At 39.7% G+C, this 23,247-nt stretch overlaps 1 protein-coding gene across 26 annotated transcripts in view; it reads left to right on the top strand.

Annotated features, from left to right (window-relative positions):
- Positions 1-23,247, top strand: part of ATG7 (autophagy related 7) — a 235,071-nt gene that overhangs the window by 31,844 nt on the left and 179,980 nt on the right. For all 26 annotated transcript variants that reach the window (XR_003237720.2, XR_003237719.2, XR_011994320.1 and 23 more), the window contains 6 exons: positions 1,234-1,383; positions 7,806-7,894; positions 9,517-9,638; positions 14,058-14,148; positions 14,912-15,056; positions 18,679-18,837. Coding sequence is in view for 15 of the 26 variants with exons in the window: in XM_026016844.2 (XP_025872629.1) it covers positions 1,234-1,383; positions 7,806-7,894; positions 9,517-9,638; positions 14,058-14,148; positions 14,912-15,056; positions 18,679-18,837 (756 nt within the window). In the remaining 11 variants the exon portion in view is untranslated. The remainder of the gene's footprint in view (positions 1-1,233; positions 1,384-7,805; positions 7,895-9,516; positions 9,639-14,057; positions 14,149-14,911; positions 15,057-18,678; positions 18,838-23,247) is intronic.

Below are 23,247 nucleotides of genomic sequence, written 5' to 3'. Positions count from 1 at the left end.
AACAAAATGCAGCAAAAATTGGACTTAACACACTTGAGTACTTTAGTTCATTCTAAAGACAGATAGGCACTTGCTGAATGAAGAGATGGTCACTGTGGAATCCTCCATACGTGGTACTAGGAGCAGACTTATTCACAACATATTTGTAAAATCATATTGAAGGAGTAGTGAGTGATATTTTTTCAGATTTTCAGTGACATTTGGTGAAAAGCTAAGCTGGTGGGGAGGAGTTATAGGAATATGTTGTTAAGTCTGCAAGAATTTGCTAAAATGTGGTTTTCACTTTCACTGTGAGGATCCTAAGGCAGTATACTTTGGAAAGAGTCTTTGAAACCAAACAGAAGACATTCTACCACCCTCACACCATGTTGTGGAACATCAGGAATGGCACATGCAGAGCTAGTCTTTGTGGTCTACGAAAGACAATAAGGTCATCAGAGATGATCCTGAGAAGAGCAGTGAAAATAATCAGGCCAGTAGAACACAGATCCTAAACCAAAGAGTTCTGATTGCTATTGAGGCAAGGATTGTGGTCATGTCAAGATGATCTGAAAATCATGAAGCACGTCAATCACTAAACCATGAATTCTAACACCAGGGAAAAGCCCTTATTGATGAAAAAATAGTAATAAGTTTGTTTAGAACAAATTGAAGGTTGTTTTGTGGAACTAATTTCCCAAGAAATATAAGTGGAGGAAAAGGACTATGCCATAGGACTGACTGCTGATGGATACAGTGTTTCTTTTAGGAGCGACATAAATAGTGTAAAATTATTGCATTGAAGGTTGGGTAATCATATGAACATGCTAAAAACAGCTGAATTATGCACTTTACGTCGGTGAATTGTATAGTAAGTGAGGTATGTCTCAATAATGCTGTTATTTTATGGAAAGGTTCAGGGTAAAATTCATCAGTGGTGGATTCAGTCCTTGGTTTTTAAAGGAGCTCTCTCTACATCTTTGTGATTAGCATCTTAGGGAACCACCATACTGCACCATAAAATGTCCCCTCGTGCCCCTGTCTAAGACACACCACCGTGCACATGGAAAATGCTACATAGAAGTGAAGGGGTATTATTTGAAGTACTTATATGTTCATTTGTTGCAAAAGAATAACAGGGGTATGCTCAGTCATTTCTAGTCTCCTGGCTTTAAAGTGCCTTTTATGTTAATTTTAAGCTCAGAAGTAGATATGTAATTGTCTGGAGAATAACTCAATGTTTCCTGTTCTTAGATTCAAGCCCTTGAGCATGCATATGATGATCTTTGTCAAACAGAAGGAGTCCCAGCGCTACCATACTTCTTAATCAAGTATGATGAGAACATGGTACTGGTTTCCCTGCTTAAACACTACAGTGATTTCTTCCAAGACCAAAGGACAAAGGTAAGAGAAACTCTGAGTTTCATTTTATTAGCCCTAAAAAAAAGTCTGATGTTCATGTCGTAGTAAGACCACTGCAAAATTCAGACTCACTTAGGTTTCTTTAGTCCTCCAAAGAATGTTGTGGAACATTCTGTATCTTCATCCTCTCCTACCCTTGTTCCCAAATCAGCTTCTCCTCCAGATTTTTCTAGCTCTATTACACCTCAGAGTAATTTTGGGTTCCCTACTTCCTATTCGTGTTAAAGTTATTTCTGTTTTCCTTTCTGATATTTTAACTTATTTTATATTTTAACTTATTTCCAGACTTACCAGAGTCTCTTTTTATTGTAGAACTTAGCGTAGTACTGTTACACTCGTTATCAACATCCTTTCTGATAGAGACATCAAATTTTTGACATTTAGTTTTCTCATAACTTCATCACTATTCAAAGCCTCCCTGTGCATCAAATTACTGCCTTCCCCCACTTATCTTGAATTATTTCCTTAAAAAGGATTCCTAGATAGTTACTTAGTGAAAGGGTTTGAATACTTTAAGGTTTACCGTCAATGGTACACCGGTAAATGTTTGACAGCTGACTCTCAGGTAGGGCAAAACCCTGATTGTACAGTGTTTGCTTCTTTCCGTGGTGCTGCTACTCCCACTATGGCCAATTTCAAGCTACTAATGTGAAGTCACAGAACATGGAGATGGCAAGAGACGGTAACGGTTGACTCTTCCAAGTATGCCTGCACCAGCTCTGGCACACCACTGCTTATCTGTCATAGCTCTAGCACACAAACCATGCCAGTTCTTGGTCCTGCCAGCTGTGCCCCCTTACCAGCTCTGGAATGTTGTACATTTTACATATATGCATCAGTTAAAAATGGGCCTTGTTTACGTTCTTATTTCCCCTCAGGGAAATAACGATTCTGCTGAGTAGTCACAGTGGCAACTGCGTCACTAACAACAATTACTTGTCCTTCAAGCCAGTGCTTGTGATTCCATCAAAAACAGCCCATATCACTATTCCGTTGCCAGTCTTTTTGGAAAGCTTGCTTGAGTCTTTTGCTTTCTGCTGAGCAGTTACTGAAGATTGGATGTTTGGGAAACATTTTGTAATTTTAACAACATTAGCGTTTAATTCTAGGGTTTTAAAATCTTTGGACAAGAACGATAGCAAAGGAACAGCAATTGATATGCTATTAGTGGGCTCTTTCTTTACTTAGCAAGCTCCATGTCTTGGCAGCCATCTGTGACATTGCTGTGCATTAGATACTTGGATTTTTGTCCTTTTCTTTTAAAACCTGTAATCGCCTTTGCGCATTTCCTGTCATATCAAGTGTTTGAGTAATAGATGGCCATTTGTCAGATAAACGTGTTTACTGAAGTTACTCAAGTTGACAATTTTGCCCTTTTCTCTCTTACACTGTACTTTCTCGGCAAATAGCTGGGTGGACCATAGCCAGAGCATGACTGAGCTACTTCAACGAATTGCATGCTCTCAGCCAAGTAGAAAGGAGCATTTATTTCAACAACCTTCTGAACAAATGTTTTTTTTTTTCTTTCCCAATTACATTTTGCTTCTTTCTACTGATTTGTATTACAAAAGGAAATGATTTGCCCAACTTCACACAATGATTGTGTGACAAAGCCAGTTGGAAAACACAGAACTCCTGGCCCATGATGATTTCTGACTGTCATTACCACCAATAAAAAAAAAAATCTATTTACCCAAAGAGTTAAGCTGGCTTACCTACTATTGTGCTGACTAATTTCTACAGTAATTGACGTTCCTGATTTGGTTCCAAAAGCACTTACACATTTTGGAATAACTTTTGAATCATCAAAGAAATATTAAATAATGTTCAGCCTAAATGTCAAATGGATTCTGTAATTTTCCTGTCTGGATGTTTGCTTTTTGTACTCATGCATGCCTCATATGGGTAGGAGAGTTGCTTTGTTTATTTATTTTTTTAAAGATTTTATTTATTCATTTATGAGAGACACAGAGAGGCAGAGAAGCAGGCTCCATGCAAGGATCCCGGTGAGGAACTGGATCCCAGGACTCCAGGATCACGCCCTGGGCCGAAGGCAGGCACTAAACCACTGAGCCACTCAGGGACCCCTAGGAGAGTTACTTTAAAGCATTTCCAAGTCGACCTCCCTTTGTGGGTGATAGATTCTCTCTAGCAGTTCATTCCTGTGCTGTAGCTCATCTTAGGTCAGGTTGCTCTAAGAAACCTGTTCCTGGTTTTTGCTGCTCAGAAAAAGTTTTTTTTTCTTTTATCACCTTCTTATCTCATTGTTTTTGTATTTAGTGTCAAAAATATGCTCATTCTTTGAAATAAGGCACCCACTTATAGTACCTTATATGATATTTTTGGGTTTTTTTTTAAGATTTTATTTATTCATGAGAGAGAGAGAGAGAGGCAGAGAGAGGCAGAGACACAGGCAGAGGGAGAAGCAGGCTCCATGCAGGGAGCCCGATGTTGGACTTGATCCCGGATCTCCAGGATCAGGCCCTGGGCTGAAGGCAGCGCTAAACCGCTGAGCCACCCAGGCTACCCTGTTTCTATGATTAAAATTCACTTAGTCCCAAATCTGCATTTACAGATGATAAAACCCAAGTGTAGAAAATATTTGATAAACTGGAACTTATCCCTTCTTTTCTCTGCCAGTTAGGAAAAAGGAACATTGAGACTGAGGGTACATCTATACTATGTAACAGTAACAGATTGAACCTGCAGGGACTACAGTAGAGCTTATCTACATGGCTGTTAGTGTTAGCATTTGTTGAGTGTTTGCCTTGTTTCTAGTCTGAGTCCGGGCAGAGTTCTCCAAGGAGGAGAAACCTAAGGCATAGAGAACTAGTATGAGAGTAAGTAACTCAGGGCATCTGCTAAGAGTCCATATCTTCTGAGTCACATTTGAAAATTGAAACTCAGAATCTCAATGCAAACAGGATTTTCTGGATTGATATTATCTAGATTCTTCCTAAATAAAAGTTGAGTAGCCTTTAGATACCCTGTAAGATGAGCCTAATAAGTCTGTGTTGCCTTATAACATATGTAGGATTTTACTTCTCTTTAATGTTCTATAAAGTTTTATAATTCTGGAGGTAAAAGGAATCTTTCGAGATGAAATTATACAACCCATGGGGCACCTGGGTGGCTCAGGGGTTGAGCATCGGCCTTTGGCTCAGGGGGTGATCCTGGGTCCTGGGATTGAGTCCTGCATCAGGCTCCCTGTAGGGAGCCTGCTTCTCCCTCTGCCTATGTCTCTGCCTCTCTCTCCTTATCTCTCATGAATAAATAAATAAAATCTTTAAAAAGAAAGAAAGGAAGGGAACGAGGGAGGGAGATACAACTTGTTGTATCCTTTTTTTATAGGTGAGGACAGAATTTCCCCCCACCATCAGTTTTCCTCCCTACATTAGTATGCTTGCCTACTCACCCCCAAGGTCTGAAAATCAGTCAGTGGTAGAATTAGAACACATGCCGTCTGACCTCTAGCTGGTGCTTTTTCTACCACATCAGGTCATTTTCTTCTTCTAAGCTGTTTTAAATGTTCCAGAAATAGAATGCCAGTCTCTCCCTTCTCCCTCTTTTCTTGCTGGATAATAGAGTTGTAAATGTCTTTGATGAATTTTTAAAAATGTGAAGTCAAAAGAGTGATTACTTTTAAATGTAGTTTGTCCAGTAGATGCTGTCTGTCATGACTGTCATAACTGAAAGAAAGGAACAAAGCTGAAAGGTATCCCAGGTGGTGGTGGTGGCCAATGGGACCAGAACAACTCAAGGGAGAAAGGGAGACAACTTCTGCTCAGAGGGAGCCTTAGGGGGAGTGCCTAATTCTTTGAGTTCTCTCGCTTCTCAGAGCAAATCCCTTGAGATTAAACTGTCACATTCTCACCCAGCAGGAGAATCCTAGTGTTAAAATGTCACTGAAGGGGGAACCTGTACTGTTGAGCAGGGAAAGGGGAGGAAAAGAGCTAGCCAAGATGCTGCACCATGGCTTTATATGTGAGCTTCAGATCTCTGTTGGTCAGCCATCACTTCCTTCCCTCCAGCTGCCCCCCAGGATCCCTGCCCAAAGATAAGGTGTAAGGGGTAGAGCTTTCCAGATAGTGGGACCTAGAGAAGTGACCAATTCTGTCATTTTTTCAGCACTGTTTGCTTAGTATCCAGTACTGTGCCAGGCACCAAGGATGGAAGGATGCATATGTTAGACATTGCTCGAGCCCTCACAGAAGCCAGCAAAGAAACAGATACGAAAGGCATCCTCCATTCTGAAATGAATTTTTCCTTTTTTTAAAAGATTTTATTTATTAATGAGAAATAGAGAGAGGGGCAGAGACATAGGTAGAGGGAGATGCAGGCTCCCCATGGGGAGCGTGATGTGGAATTCGATCCCAGGATCCTGGATTCACAACCTGAGCTGAAGGCAGACGCTTAACCACTGAGCCACCCAGACATCCCTAAATTGCATTTTTCCTCACATTATTATTTTTCTAAAGTCAGGAATTGCTTGCAGTTGTTGCATATATTTAATGGTGTTTACTCTTTTTTTTTTTCTGGTTGGAGAGTGCATTTTATAGTCTGTGGTGCCTTTGAATCAAGAAAATACCAAAGTTCAACAAATAATCAGTTACTATAGGAAAAATATAGGGCAAAATAGAGCATGCAGATCACCTGGGTCCTTGTTAAAATGCAGATTTGGATCTAGCAGGGCTGGAGACCAGAAGTCTGAGATTCTGCATTTCTGACAAATTCCCATGTGATGCTACTGTTGCATGAACTGCATTTTACAGAGAATGGAAAGACATAGAACCAATCCAGATTTTCCAAGGTAATGAAAGTGGCCCCACAGACTTTTTATTCTTTTGTCTACAAAAGAGAAATAACCTTCTCTAGTGGTTTTCAGAGTATGCGTGTGGATTGGTCCAAGTGCACCAGAATTACTTAGGCACTTTATACAGATACAGATAGCTAGCCTCACCACTGGAGATTTGGAGGCACTAATAATGATATTAGCAGCACTACACATGTACAGGGCTTTTCATGTCAGTACTATATCCTGTAATCCTCATTACAGCCCTGTGAGGTAGGTGCACCCTTTGATTCAGGTTTAAAAAGCTAAGGCCTGGAGTGCCTGGGTTCCTCAGTCAGTTAAGTGTCCTCCTCTTGATTTCAGCTCAGGTCATGATCTCAGGGTCCTGAGATTGAGCAGTCTGTCAGGCTCTGTGCTCAGCGGGAAGTCTACTTAAGATCCTTTCTCCCTCTGCCCCTCCTCACCTCTTTAAAAAAAAAGAGGAGGGGGGGGGAAGGTGGAGAAGCTGATGTCTAAAGAATTTGACTGATTTGCCCTAGGCTACTCACATAGTTAGGGGCAGTACTCAGAATAATAGTTTCTGCAAACTCTGTTTTTAAAAGCTTCCTGGATGCTGGTGTTTCATCTCCCATGGAAAAGAAAATCTCAAATAAAGATGTTCTGTGTTTCCTGAAAGGATGGTTATATATTTGAATCTGTATTGAATTAAGTATGAATCCGTCAGTTTGCATTAAAGGCATGAAATACTTCTAGACAAAAAGCTTCAGTATTAGGAATAAGAAAATTTCACATAGAGAAGGTAGTAAAAAAAGAATATCCTTGGAATAATACAATAATTATCTGATAAGAGTAAAATTCATTTTCAGAAATATTTATTGAGCACAGATGAAGGCTAATTAATTGTCCTTCAATGGGAAATAGAAAAAAGTTATGGTGCACCAGTACAATGGAATGCCCTTCAGCCACTACTGACAGTGGTTGTAGAATGACATTTATTGGTGTGGAAAGTTTGCAATAGAATAAGAGATATAAAACAGTATTTATAACATGATGTCATTTTTGCTTAGTAATAAAAATTCCTTCCTTCCTTCCTTCCTCCCTCCCTCCCTCCCTCCCTCCCTCCTTCCCTCCCTCCCTCCTTCCCTCTCTTCCTTCTTTCCTCTCTCTCTTTCCCTCCCACCTTTCCTTCCTTTTCATTTTCTTTCTTCCCTTTCTCTGAGTATGGGTTAAGCTTCTGCTTTGTGTCTAACACTACGTTGAGCATTATAGTAAATAAGTGGAATTGTTTGGGCTGGTCTCATTCTTATAGAACTAACTGGAACTAGAGTAATCAAAATTCTTCCCTCTAAATATATCTAGTTCCTACTATGCTGGGCCTACTATAAGGTGTGGGAGAGTGCAGAGAAGAATTTGACAGCCCCTCTATCTAGAAGTTCAGCGGTCTGGTGTGTGATCGTTTTGCTTTCTTCTCTTCCCTCTAGCCCTTCATCAAATGTCTGATTGTTAATGCTTTTGCAGAATAGCATTAAAGGGAAGAAGAAGTCTTAGCAGTGTCTATACTGTGAACCTAACATGATACTTGACTCACTCAGAAAATCTTTTCTGTTCACAGATAACAATTGGTGTATATGATCCCTGTAACTTAGCCCAGCACCCCGGATGGCCTTTGAGGAATCTTTTGGTCCTAGCAGCTCACCGATGGTATTTACATGTGTGTGTCTGTGTCTGTCTGTCTCTGTCGATCTGTTTTTGACATTGTGTTTGCCTCTGCCTGTGTCTCTTTTTTCCCATATGCATTTTTTCATTTCTGGCATAGAAACCAGATAATAAATCAATCCATCAGTCCAGTTTCCATCAGTGGTGAGCCCCTAAGCAGGTATGTTACAGAGCTGCAGACTCTGACCATATTGCACTAAAGACATTTCAGAGTAGGGCAGGGTGAGCAGCAGAGGTTCCAAGCTGGAAACTCTCCAGCCCCTTCCTCCAGACCTCTGGGTCACTCTCAGATAGGATTTTCCTTTGCTACTGTCTTCCTTTTCTCCTAGCCCTAAAATAATGAAAACAGAGGGTATCTAAGAGGTCAGTATACATTTGAAAAGATGCTCAACATCATTAATCATCATGGACATAAAATATAATGAGTTTCTACTCAGTAATAGAGATACTGAGGTACCATGCTGAGATACTACTATATGCCTACCAAATGACTTGAAAAAGATGACAGTACCAAGCATTGTCAAAAGATGTGACTCTCACATCTCATTCACATCACAAAGATGTGAATCTCTCCTTCAAACTGCTTGAAAAGTGGCAGCATCCACTAGAGTTAAAACTGTGTATGGCTCAATGATTTTTTTTCACAGGTAGATAGTGCACAGAAATGTGCACTCATATACAAGCAAAACACACATGCAGGGATATTTATAGCAGCATTTTTCTTTATAATCAAACACTGGGAATAACCCAGATGATGTCTCTCTACATGAAATGGTTAATAAATTGTGACACAGTCACTGCAACAGAATGGGATGTTATCGTAAATCTGAGTGAACTGCTAATGCACGTGTCAACATGGATGCCACAATTTTGAGTTAAGGTAAGCTAGACCTTAAAAGAATACACACTCTAGATTCTTTCCGTGTAAAGATCAGAACAGGCAAAACCCAGGAATGGACTTAGACATTAGAGTAGCAGTTACTCTTGAGGGAGGTAGCCAATGACTGGGAGAAGGCATAAGATAAGCTCTTTTATTTTAGGACTTGTGTACTTATCTTCCTATCTGTTTGACTTACATAAAAATGCTTTAAAAAAATGAAGATAGCTAAATTATAGATTGTCCCTAGAGGGGGAATGATTGCACTTGGTTATCCAGATAGTGTGTCTGTAGAGCACACATGGCTTGCTAACTACTCCTGACTGAGGAGCTGTTTCATAGAATGTGAGTTCAGAAGGGGAGAAGGGGGAACCAGGAGAACCTATGTGTGTCTTAGAGGTTCTTTTTAATGTCCTGTAAGCTTTATTTCCCCTGCACTTAAGATGCATTCGTCAGAATTATTTATTTGCAATGTGATTGTTATATAAAATTCACTTAGAAAGAAATCAGCCAATTCATTGTTCAGTCTCTAAACATTTAGATAAAGGAAAACATGTGGATGTGTTCAGAATCTCTCGGAGGTTAAGGCCATGCCCCAAGAGTGTCAGGGAGGCATAATTAACAATGAACTGAATACTCTCCAACTGGTTTTGCTGAAGCTCTTATGTGAGCTCTTTCTTTTCTTTCCTTGAAAAAAATGAATTAATTAAAATCTGGGGCCTGACATCAGGAGTAGCTGTTTCCAGTCTGTTGAAGTCCTCTGCTTCCGGGACCGCACCATGCAGGGAATGAGAGACATTGCCCACAGCATCATCTTCGAAGTGAAGCTTCCAGAAATGGCATTTAGCCCAGGTAATTTGCAGGTCTTTGAGAATGCATATAATTATCATATATCAGAAACCGAAGCAAGCTTAACTTTCATCCCTTCACAATGGCAGCAGAAGGTAGAGAAAAGTACAGCTTCTACCTTTTTGCCCATGGGAACACCTCCCTTGAACGGAGGGCACACACTGCTATTCAGAAAGGAACAAAGGCAGAGAATGTCCTCAGGAAATTTCCTCCAGGCCTTTTTTTTCTTTCATTCTTGAGGATTCTTTTCCCCCTTAGTTTTTGTTTCACATAAAATCTATATTCCTGACCTTTCTTACAGGAAGAACAAAGTATTAATACATTTACGTATTCATTTGTTATATAAAATTATGTGTGATCCTGCTCTCCGTGTAGCAAACCAGTCAGCAGAAGTGCCATTTCTCCTTTCACGTTTAGTATTCTTCTTTAGATCCAGGGTGGTAGACGGTAGCTGTTAGGAAACTTTAATTCACAGATATTTTACAGATGTGTGTGTGTGTGTGTGTGTGTGTGTATGTACACATACATTTATGTATTTACATCCATGTTACAAAGATAGAATACATACTCAAATTTGAATAAAATAAAGATAATAATACCCACCTCATGGAGTCTCCCTTAGGACGAATATGTGTCTTGTGTAAAAGAACACAAAGTCTGGCATATTATAGGTATTTAATATATGCTAATTTATGTTAATTTCCTATCTTACACAAAGCCCAGCACTCTCCAAAATGATCTCAGATTTCTGTGACTTACATGCTTTCCAGGGTACCTTTATACATGTTATTTAATTTGCTCTTTACCACCTCTGCATTGTTCCAAGGCGCATTGCTTTCTTTCATCTGGGAGTTGTGTGTCTCAGAGAGAGACAGAGAGAGAGAGAGAGAGAGTGAGAGTGTGTGTGTGTGTGTGTGTGTGTGTGTGTGTGTGTGTGTGTTGGGGAGGGCAGTGTTATCACCTCCTCTGAGATGTCTTCTAGAGTGAAGTCAGAAGGTTTCAGGATTGGCTCTGAGGGCATTTTATTGGTGATTCTTTGCCACAGCACTGATAAATGTCTTAAATAGATCTCTGGGAAAGGTTGATGATGGATTCGGCTTGGTTAGGCAAAGAAAGGCTACAGGTTTTAAGTTGAGAGCCCTAAGAAATCCTCTGCTTCTCTGCTGTCTTTAGTTACAAGCATTTTATTTAGCACCCTCTTCTGGCACATTCTAAAATAGCTTCCATATGCTGTTAACTGAGGTACCATACCTGTGTGTTACTAAACCAACAACTGTAGATAGTTCTAGGGGAATGGGTGAGTTAACTAACAATTTGTGCCTGGTCTGTGCCTGACAAATCACCAGGTGCCTTCCACACTACTCAATCCTGCCAGCCATCCTATAGAGTAGGCACTTTTGTTTTCCATTTTTATGATAAAGTCTTCGTATGATTCTTCCTCCACAATCCCAGCAATCTTGCTGATGTTTGGTGAAGCTAGCAAAGCCCAGAAACATTGCACATCTCCTTTTGAAAACTATATTTTCGGGCAGCCCTGGTGGCTCAGCAGTTCAGCACCGCCTTCGGCCCAGTGCTGGAGACCCGGGATTGAGTCCCAAGTCAGGCTCCCTGCATGGACCCTGCTTCTCCCTCTGCCTGTGTCTCTGCCCCTCTGTATATATGTGTGTGTGTGTCTCTCATGAATAAATAAATAAAATCTTTAAAAAAAAGAAAAATATGTTTTCCATCATCCAATAATGCCTTCGATACAGCTTCTTTATGCTTGATGTTGAGTGTAGATCATTTACTTTAGAAAAGGCAAATTTTCTTTCTTTTTTTTATGTACATTAATGTTTTCCCTCATAGCTCTAAATAAAACTTTATCTTTTATTTTTCTTAAAAGACTAATTTATTTATTTGACAGAGAGAGCATGAGAGTGGCAGGCAGAGGGAGAGGGAGAAGCTCTCCCCGCTGAGCGGAGAGCCCAATGTGGGGCTTGGTCCCAGGATCCTGAGATCATGACCTGAGCTGAAGGCAGATGCTTAACCAACTGAGCCACCCAGGCACCCTTCTAAATAAAGCTGAATAAAACTTTGTAAAGAGTTATTCTATATCATAGTGTGAACTGAAGGTTGTTGATATGATAGTATTTTTTATTATTTTGAAGACAACCCATAGTTGCAATGGCAGTGACATAAAAGTATAATTTTAATCATCCTTTGCTCCTTGTGGCACAGTCAAGTCCACTGTCCATTGTTGATAGAAAAAGTGTCCTGGCAGCCAGCTGAAGAAGGCAACTGACTCTGCTGAGAGTGGGAGATTCTTCATTTTAATTCCTGTCCTTCATGTTCTCCTCCTGCTTGTTCAGCTTTTCTCCTAAAAATATTTTTTTATTAATTTGGGGCATGTCTTATGGATGTAGTTGATACAGAGGCAGACAAGATGTACTAAACACTACTGATAGATTAAATATATATCTTTTTCATTATTAAGCTTAAAGTATATCTAATTTTATTTATTTATTTTTATATCTTAAAGTATATCTAATTAGATAATACTTAAAGTATTATCTAATTTTATATAGCCATATAGAAATGGCTATAAGGTTTTGATTACAGAGATGTTTTCATTTGAAATGAATTTCTTTTTTTTTATCCTATGACTTCTTATCTGTAACAAGAGAAAACTTAGGCCAGAGTTATTAGTTACAGTACTAGACTGTGGTTCTGAAATCTTCAAATTTTTGGCTATATATTAGAAGCATTTTTAAAATTTAATGTAAGAATAGTTAAGGAAAACAAACAAAATATGAATTTGGTAACATGTCTGAATTCCTTTTCCCAGAAAAAAAGAATTTTGAATTCTTGACTTAAGAACTCATCTATTTTTTTTAAGATTTTATTTATTTATTCATGAGAGACACACAGAGAGAGAGAGGCAGAGACACAGGCAGAGGGAAAAGCAGGCTCCCTGCAGGGAGCCTGCTGCAGGACTCAATCTCAGGACCCTAGGATCACTCCCTGAGCCATAGGCAGACACTCAACCATTGAGCCATCCAGGTGCCCCAAGAACTCATCTATTATATACGTTTTAATTTTTGATTACATTAAAAAACAAAAAACCCACATCAGAGTGCCTGAGTTAAAGTGGAAGGGATACTTGTTTTCTGGCTCCTTGCTACGAATAGTATTTCCAGCCACAGGGAAACCCAACTAGCTTTTGAGGATAATTGGCTCCAACGTTTTCCATCGGTCATCCTATCCCAGAAAGGAAAGATTGTGTTAAGGAAATCTATACCTTGTAGGTCCCATAATTACATTGAGCAATACTGTTTTTAAAAACAAAGGTCAAAAGCTAGAAGATTCCCAAGGAAAGAAAATAGAAGTGTTGACAGCAATCTAAAAGTAGGAGAAAGGCCAAAGAACACCAACATACAAATTAGAAACATATGATTCTTCCCAGTAGTCCTATACATTTTTAAGTCAGGGAGTTTCTGTTCCTTCACAGACAGTTACTTAAGGCAGACATTGGAGGGGATGCTAGCAGCATGGGTTATCCTCCTGACCAGGAGTTGAGGCTTTATTATGAATTTCAGGTATTTGATGAGAAAGGGAGAGTGACAGAGGCCCTAAGATGTGAGGAGTATAAGAGAGTGAGTGGCTGCCATTAGCAGGTATCCACCAAGGAATTCAGGTCACTGTTAAGGTGAGAAAGTAGCAGGAGTATTCTAGAAAGCAAGTGAGACACTTAAGAGGACTTCGTAATAGTAGACTAGAGCAGCCACGGGACACTTATCCTCTTAGATCGGACTTTGAGAACTGGAATTGGAAGTTCAGAGGCCCCATAGCAGAGATTAAAAGAAGTTAGTGGAGAAGAGAGAAGTCAGGGAAGGGGAAAGTCTGAATGGATAAGGATACACTTAAAGGAGAGGACAGCTTAATAGAGGGACAGGCTAGGTGTGCAGTGACCGTGTTGAAAGACTGAGCAGCAGGACATGGTAAGGATGAGGAACAGAAAGGATGTACTGAATGCAAAGGTTCAAAGCCTGGTGGGAACTTCAGTGGAAAGTGCAGTCATTCTGGCTGGTCTTCCTTGGATAGAGAACCCCCCAAAGATACCTATCCCAGATAGGATGGTCTATTTTGGTGCGTAACTTCTGGGAACTGCAGAAGTTGACTCAACTCAGGCCAGAGTTGAGGGCTATTTCAGAAGCACCTTTACATGAAAACCATGCTTAGGTCTGGTGGTCTCTCAGCAAGGGTATGGCTAGTTGAGGAAGATGGCGAGCAACTGCAGCAAGTACCTGCAAATTCAGACCCTGGAGCCTCTGTGAGAAAGAAGTGAACTGAAAACTTACTAATGTTTCGGCCATCTTGCTACTTGACTTGCTCATTTTTTATTCTTCCCTCCTTCATTCAACTCACTATTGTATTTGCCTTAAGATTGTCCCAAGGCGGTCGGATGGGAAAAAAACCAGAAAGGCGGCATGGGACCGAGGATGGTGAACCTCAGTGAATGTATGGACCCTAAAAGGTATAGTTTGGAAGCTGTTTTCTCCAGTGGGGCTGTTTGTCACCAGACACACAGCAGGTTCTGTCAGGCGAACCGCATCACTGAGTTCAGTGCAGGGGATACCATTCACATTGATGAGTGTTACTCCACTGACTCTTGATTGAAGCGTGTTAGTGTGAATTAATATCCTGTTGGAGATTTTGAAGGATGCACAGTTCATCTGCTCTCTACACATTATAAATTTTGTTCTTGCTTTGAGCTGAGACTCTTGACCCTAGTTACACTAATACCTACTAACTTTTAGTCCTTTATTCATGGCCCTTTAATTTAGTCCCATTGGCCTACATTGAAGGACATTGTAAGAATATTTCATGGAAACCAATGTTGTATTGAAGGGATGATATAAGTGCACCCTTTTTTGAGGGGACATATTTCTTGGTTTTCGGTATTAGGGAAAAATTTCCTCTTAAGTTGCTGGTGTCTTTTTTATTTATAGATATAATAACTCCTATAAGTGGTCATGTTTGCATTTTTACTTTGGCTGCTAGGGGCTCAGTATCAAATTTGTGGCCTATCACTAGCAATTGTAGTGGTCTACAGTGGCACACATGTTGTGTCATTTCTCCTCCCTATTGCCCTAAAGCTTCATCTTATTTTCCCTTTGATCCCATTTTGCTCAGGATTATGTTCTTCATTTTCTTATTCAGATGCTTTCTATTTTTTTAGGGTAAGATGGGGGCATAAATGAGTGACTGAATGAATAAATAATTCTGTCATTTTCTAGGTTAGCTGAGTCATCAGTGGATCTAAATCTCAAATTGATGTGTTGGAGATTGGTCCCTACTTTGGACTTAGAGAAGGTTGTGTCTGTCAAGTGTCTGTTGCTTGGAGCCGGCACATTGGGTTGTAATGTAGCTAGGACATTGATGGTAAGTTTGTGGGGGCCAAATGGTACCTCCAAAGCTGTGTATACCAGTTTGCTTCCTACCTCCCAGATTCCCCTTTTCCTCTTTTTCTCACTCCCTTCCTTCTCCCCTCACTCTCTCCCTTCCTTTTTTATCTCAGTTATCTTTTTAACTAAAAAAGAAACTCATACTTTTATTGTAAAGTAGAAACAGAAAGTCTTTCTTCACCTTCATCTCAAGTCCCATTTCCCAAAATTAAACAGACTTCCTAGATGAGTAAACAGTAAAGCACTCCCTGAAGTTTTCATAGGCAGATACAAATATAGGAGGGACCTTTGTCATCTTTGCTGTCATTTGTTTATTTGTATTTATAAAAATTGGATCATGGCATACTGTCTGTAACAGGTTTTTATTCTTCATAGAAAAGTAATTGTGGTTCTCTATGTGTTCCGTATTATGTATATGTAGTATTTTGTTGTATGACTATGTCCTCAATTTTTTTTGATTTCAGCATTTTTTTGAGATGCTGCTGAAATGAATATTTTTATATCTTTACATATGTATGTGATTATTTCTTTAGGGAAAAAAAAAAAGCCCCAGTAGAAATTATTATGTTAGAGAGAATGTATTATGTGTGTGTGTGTGTGTGTGTGTGTGTGTGTGTATGCACACACACTATGTATATATAAGTTTTTTTTCAAGCTAAGTTACCTTCCAAAAACATTTTACTAGCCGGTACTTTTAGAACCATGTACAAAACAGAGCTTTTTAATTTGTTTCTTTTATTAGTGAGAGTATATCTTTAATTTCCTTTGTGAATATTATTTCTTTTATTCATCTAAATTTTAAAATATATTGACACAAAATACATATAATACTCTCTTAGCATCTTTTAAAACTCTGTCTTTTTAAAAAATCTTTCCTCATTCCCAAGGTTGCATGTTTACGTTTTCTCCTTTTTCCTATTATTCAGACTTTCCAGAGAGGATTGTCTGTCTTATCAGTCTTTTTGGAGGACTCAGTCCTTGATGTATTTATTGGTTTTATAGTTTTTGTTTTTGTTTTGTTTTGCTTTCAGATTCATTAATATCTATTTTTATCTTCATTAACATCTCTTTTTGTGAAATTTATTTTGTTGTTCTTTATCTGGCTTCCAGAATTAGGTGTTTAGGTTTTCTTAGCATTATTGAGAATTATAAAGTCATTGGAAATCTACCATAGAAAATTTGTAAAGTGTAAAAGTTATAAAGCAGAAAAGGAGACACCCATTTTCTTACCACTTTTTCACTTATTTCCTTTAATGTTTGTTAAATATATATTTAAAAATCTTATTTGATTTATATAATGCCCCTCACTTTTATTTATTAACATTGTAAACACTTTCTCATGTAATTAAAAATAATGCCTGTAAAGCGTTTTTAATGTCTATAGAATATGCTTTTTTAAAAAAAAATTATTTATTTATTTATTCATGAGAGACACAGAGAGAGAGAGAGAGAGGCAGAGACATAGGCAGAGGGAGAAGCAGGCTCCATGCAGAGAGCCTAATACAGAACTTGATCCAGGGACTCCAGGATCACGCCCTGGGCCGAAGGCAGGTGCTACACCTCTGAGCCACTCAGGGATCCCCTATAATATGCTTTCTTATATGATGAAATGTAATGTTCTAAGATATTCCCCTTATGGTAGGCATTAACATTGTTTCCAGTGTTTTACAACTGCAAATTATGTTGTGGAACATTTTTGTTAATATTTCAAATTGCTTCCTAGGGTAGATTGCTGGAAGTATTTACTGAGGTTAGATTGCTGCAAATAGGCCAAAAGATATGAACATTTGAAAGCTTCTAGAAACATATTGCCAAATTGCTTTCCAGAAAAATTATATCAGTTTACATTCTCATCCAGTACAATAGCTTTTCATCACCACATCCTCACCAGCATTGAATATTACAGTTTTTTTTTTTTTAATTTTTATTTATTTATGATAGTCACAGAGAGAGAGAGAGAGGCAGAGACACAGGCAGAGGGAGAAGCAGGCTCCATGCACCGGGAGCCCGATGTGGGATTCGATCCCGGGTCTCCAGGATCGCGCCCTGAGCCAAAGGCAGGCGCTAAACCGCTGCGCCACCCAGGGATCCCTGAATATTAGTTTTCTTTAATCTTAGCCATTTAAACTGTGTAGCATTCCAGGAAGCCAAAAGTTGAATGTGAATACCCCCCTGGATGTGGCTAACCTATGGCCTGTTTGTAATTTACTTGGCTTTCTTTCCATTGCCCAGCATCTTCCTAGACTGCCTTCCACTCAGCATTGCTTTAAGGGATGTAAAAATACTTCAGAAATAAATGTGTCGGGGATCTTGGGTGGCTCAGTGGTTTAGTGCCACCTTCAGCCCAGGGTGTGATCCTGGAGACCCAGGATGGAGTCCCCCATCAGGCTCCCTGCATGGAGCCTCTTCACCCTCGTCTCTGCCTCTCCCTCCCTCCGTCCCTCTCTCTCTCTCTCTCTCTCTCTCTCTCTGTGTGTGTGTGTGTGTGTGTGTGTCTTTCATGAATAAATAAAGAAAATCTTAAAAAAAGAAAAAAGAAATAAATGTGTCCAAACCAAGCACAAGTGACTTTTGGATTTTCTGTGTCTTTTTTTTTTTTTTTTTTTTTTAAGATTTTCTTTATTTATTCATGAGAGACACAGAGAGAGAGGGATTTTCCATATCTTTATTCTGCCTCCACGGTAGATTGCTTTGCTGGTAAAAGTCACTTATAAAACTGGATGAATATGGGCAGCCCCGGTGGCTCAGCGGTTTAGCGCCACCTTCAACCCAGGGTGTGATCCTGGAGACCCAGGATCGAGTCCCACGTCAGGCTCCCTGCATGGAGCCTGTCCTGCCTGTGTCTCTGCCTTCATCTCTCTCTCTGTATCTCATTAATAAATAAATTTAAAAAAAAAAAACTGGATGAGTAGACCAAGTTTACCAGTGGGCTTTCAACACAGATAACTGTGCTTTTGAAAAGATAGATTCTGGCCTGTCCTCAACCCTGAAAATGTACCTTGGATTCTTGTTGACCATCCCCTTGGAAACATCAGTTTAACTGAGTTTCTGAGTCTCTGATGGAAGGATATTGAAATAAGAGAGAGCAGAATCAGCTTTGTAGCCAAAATCTTCTATGACATTGTACAATGGGAAATAACTCATAAGCCATTTTTCTGAGGAGTTAATTCAGGCTTTAAGTGAGTTTTAAGTGAGCTGTTATTTATACTTAATTATTCATTAAGGGAAAGCAAGGACATTTGGGGGCTCATTGCTAATCCTTTTAAGACAACAGCTTAGACAATTCCTATGGGACTTACCTCCACATTTTTCTCTGGTGTTACTGTCAAAAATAATGAGTTATTAGTCAGACCCACTCTGACATTTCTTAGTCTCATTACTGTAGGAAACCAGGCACCGGGTATATAATTATTTTGTCTTTTAAAGGAAGTTGACCCTCCGTTGATCAAAAACTGAGTTTGCACAATTCATTTTCTGAAGTTTCCTGTATTTTGAAGTTCCTAAGCTACTCCAAAGCAAAACCTCTTTTAGGGATTTCAAGAGAGACACCCTGTGACATGTTTGTCAGAAACACACCATGATCTCTTGTTTCCATGCAGGGTTGGGGTGTCAGACACATCACATTTGTGGACAACGCCAATATCTCCTACTCCAATCCTGTGAGGCAGCCTCTCTATGAATTTGAAGATTGCCTAGCAGGTGGTAAACCCAAGGCCCTGGCTGCAGCAGACCGGCTTCAGAAAATATTCCCTGGAGTGGTACGTTGATGTTGTTTGGGAACGTCAGAGCTTGTCTCCTGTAGTTTCCTACTGATTAATCTTGGGCAATGAAGGTCCTGTGGTATTGGTAAAAGAGAGTCAGACATTTGTCACTTACTACCCAGGCCTTCATTATATGGCCAGGCCTCTGTTTCCTCATCTCAGAGACGGGCATTAAAAAACAAAACTCTCATATATTGTGAAAATAAAATGAAGAATGTATGAAAAAAATGCTTTTGTAAGTTGCAAAGCATTATTGGAGTCTCATTTGAAGAATTTAGGAGTATGATATTTTTATATACTGCCTTATTCCAAAGGGATTCTTGGTAGCTCAGGTATAGGATTTTATTTCTCCTTCATCACCAGAATACTTGATAGTTACTTAGTGCAGTTTTATGAAATTAAATTGAATGCAAGTCTGCACAGAATGAAGATCTGGCTAAATATTTAGCTTTTTACTCAAGCTGCTGGTTGTTTTTGAGTTGCATTATTTACTTTAAAAACACCAAATAATAAGAGACAAGCCATTCAGCTCATTCAATTCAAAATCTCACCAGTTTTTTTATAGGTCATCCACAAAAGGAAATGTGCATCTTGCATACTTAATCAGTTTATATGACAGAAGTTAGGTTAGATGTCTCCAAAGCATCTGCTAATACTTAAAGTGCCACAAGAGACTCTCAGCCTTACCAACAACAACAAAAAAATTTTTGAAAAAAGACCACTTTCTCAAGGTTTTTCTGTTTAATTACTCAGTATTAGATTCATTCATTTTAATTTTTGCTTTAAAAGAAGCAACTTGATGGTTTTGTCCATTTCATCATTGATCCAGAAGAACATCATTTATTGGGTTTAATTCAACACCATTATTTAGGCACCCACTGTGTCCCCAGCTAGGTGCTGGAGGCCAAAAGAAATAAGAGTGCTAGAACCCTATCATATTAATTAAGTTGCTGCTACATTATTGCATATCACACAGTCCTAACATGAGAGTGCCTTATTATTATAAGCATTTATCTCATACTCACAGGTCTGCAGAGTGGCTATAGCTGGACTCCAGTCTTTAAGTCAGGTTCCAGTCTGTGCTATGTGTTATAGTTTTAAAATCTAGGCTTGAGGAGCAGCAGTCATTTGGGTAATGCTCTTCTTACAATAGAAGGTGGAAATGAAAAAGGATTGGTGAAAACGTATTATACCTCTAAAAGTCTCAGTTCACCGGTGACACAATGCAGCATTCTCCATCCCCATGCTAAAGCCGGTCACAGGGCCAAGCCCAAAGTCCAGGGGTATACTTTGCCTTCCTAGTGGGAGGTCCTGCAAAGTCATGTGGCTAAGAGTGAAAACATTAGTGAGAGGCAGTGCATGGTTGGGAAGAATAATCCAACCTATCACTGGAGAGTCTTATGAGCTCCCCTCAGGGCCCAGAGAGACCTGACTTTGAATCTCACCTCTGCTACTTAACTAGTTGCCTGAAATTTTTCCTTGTCCAGATAGTCTATAATCCAGTGCAGTCCTCCCTATTTATCTGTTCAGTTATTCTTTTACTTATTCATTAAATACTTAAGGTTTTCTGTGTGCTAGGGATTGGGTAACAAAACAGATAAAGTTCCCTCTTCTCTGCATGGAGTTTCTGTAGTCCAGAGGGGGACATGGTCAAAAACTAATTTCAGGGATGCCTGGGTGGCTCAGTGGTTGGGCGCCTGCCTTTGGCTCAGGTCATGATACCAGGATCCGGGATTGAGTCCCGCATCAGGCTCCCTGCGAGGAGTCAGCTTCTCCCTCTGCCTGTGTCTCTGCCTCTCTCTCTCTCTCTCAGTCTATGTCTCTCATGAATTAATAAATAAATCTTACAAAAAAAAACAAATTTCATAAACAGTTGTAATTATAATAAGTGCATGAAGTAGGAGCTCAGATGCTATAAGGACATTTACCAGGCAGCCTGACCTAAGCTCAAGATGCCCTTGAGGAGCCAAAGTCCTGCAGGATGAATAGGGGTCAGCTAGATGAGGACAGCAGAGCTGTCTGTGCAAATGCTGGAGGCAGGAGGTGGCATAGCACTTCTGTGGAGCTGAAGGAAAACTAGGGAGGCTGAAGCAGGGAGGTCAAGGAAGACAGAGAAGGGGCTAGGGGCAGAAGCTAAAGCCAAAGCTAGGGCTGACTCACACGGAACCTTTTGAGATCAAGTTTACTTTTTCTTGAAACCACCAGCCCACCAGCATTGAGTGTCCTCCTTGACACTTAAATTGTGCTATTCTGCTTTCCGTACTGGCTTATTCAGTCCTTGAGGCCAGGAGCCAGGTCTCATACTTTTACCCTTCCTGCCTTATAAACAATAATAGATAATGTGTAGAATCCATTAAGGTCCTGGTGTAATCCATCCTAATCTCACCTACCGGTTACTCAGGCTTATGGTCCTTTCTTTGTATGTTCAGTTTGGTGGTGTTTATTTCTTTCAGCAGATACTCACTCATCACCTTTCTCATGTCAGGCTGCAGACATGTCCTAAGTGAACAAGATATTGGAAGAACTGCTCTGCTGCAAATACCCTAATCTTGGGGTTGAATTAATTCAATAGGAAAAAACCTGACCATTAATAAATCAAACTATTTGAAGTTACTTTTTTTTTTTTTTTTTTTTTTAAGACAAGACAATAAAATGTAGGATTGTGGAATTGCACTAGAGATTTTCAAACCCGGGAGACAGAACATGAGAGACTCCTAACTCTGGGAAACAAGGGGTGGTAGAAAGGGAGGTGGGTGGGGGGTGGGGGTGACTGGGTGACGGGCACTGAAGGGGGCACTTGATGGGATGAGCACTGGGTGTTATTCTATGTGTTGGCAAATTGAACACCAATGATAGATAGATAGATAGATAGATAGATAGATAGATAGATAGATAGATAGATAGATTTTTAAACCCAACTCTGAATGTCTGTTATCAACCCTGATGAGTAACTGGTATTGGACCAGCTCTCCTGCCATAAACAATTATGCAACTGGGTAAAATATAAAAAATGACTCTCTCTGGACAATGAACAATAGGTAGTGAAAGACAATGGTCATAGACAGAAAGAAAAGCAAGAATGTTTGTCTTAGCTCATCACATGGAGGCACTCTCTGGCCTATTCCCGAGCCCATGAGGAGCTCAAGGAGATGTTCTTGGGCTTGATGAGCTGAGGAAACCGACATCCAATCTCAGAGCAGCTAAGGGAGCTGGAACGTGCAGGACAGAGTATCAGACGTGTGGGAGCTGAGCAGAGGAGGAGTGTGGGCAGCACCTTTAGTGATATACAGTGTATACACTGTATATACAGTGATATACAGATCAAGCTGCATGTGCTTAGGGCATTACTTTGTAAGGCTGGGTAAAAATGCACCATTGTTTGCTGTGGGCCGTTTGGAGATTCCAGAGCTTCTCCAAGTCCAGGAGACATTGGAATCCCACCTTTCCAGAATGGAGTGTCTTCACTGAACACCTTGAGCCTTTAGGTGACACTCTAGTAATGTCAGAACTCGGCATAAAAGCTAAACTATAGAACTCCCAGGAGAAAGCAGCACAGTATGCTTGTGATAGGCAGAGATTTCCTAAGACCCAGGAAACACTGACCTGTATGTGTAAAAATGGATAACTTTGGACTTCATCAAAACCTAAAACTTCTGCTTCCCAAGTGATGCCATTAAGAGAAAGAAAAGACTAGTCAAAACCCAGAAAATACTCACAGTATGTCTATTTGGCAAATAGCTATTACCCAGAATCCATAAACACAACTCCTATCACTCAATAATAAAAGGACAGACAAGGGTTTGTTGGTTTGTTGGTTTTTTTTAAGGTGCCAGAGACTTCTGTGCAGGCATTTATTTCATATTGAAGATCTATAAATGGCCAATGCACGCACGAAAATGCTCAACATCCACAGTCTCAGGGAAAGAGGAATTAAAACCAGGAAAATACATCACTACATACCCACTAAAGTGGCTCAAATTAAGAAGACTGACAGGGCTAACTGTTGTCAGGCTGAGGAGCAACCAGAGCTCTTGGTCTGCTGCTAAAATAACCACTTTGTAAATTAGTCTGGCAGGTTTTCATGAAACTGCTCCTACCTGATGACCCAGAAATCCCCACTCATAGATGTTTACCTGAAGGAAATGAAAACGTATATACCCTAAAACACTTACAAAAGAATGTCCATAACAATTTTATTCATAATAGCCCAAATTTAGAAATAACCCAAATATCTGTCAATGAGACATTGAATAAACAAATGGAGGTATATTCACACAGCAAAAAGGGAACATACTCTTGATACTTAACAATTTGGATAGACCTAAAAAGCATTATGCAGGGTTAAAGAAGCCAAACACCAACAGATATATACTGTAGATACCATTTATGTGAGGTTCTAGAAGAGGC

Source organism: Vulpes vulpes, chromosome 9, assembly GCF_048418805.1.
Source record: "Vulpes vulpes isolate BD-2025 chromosome 9, VulVul3, whole genome shotgun sequence".
In the NCBI taxonomy this organism is placed as follows: domain Eukaryota; kingdom Metazoa; phylum Chordata; class Mammalia; order Carnivora; family Canidae; genus Vulpes; species Vulpes vulpes.
This window is presented reverse-complemented; position numbering and strand designations above follow the sequence as displayed.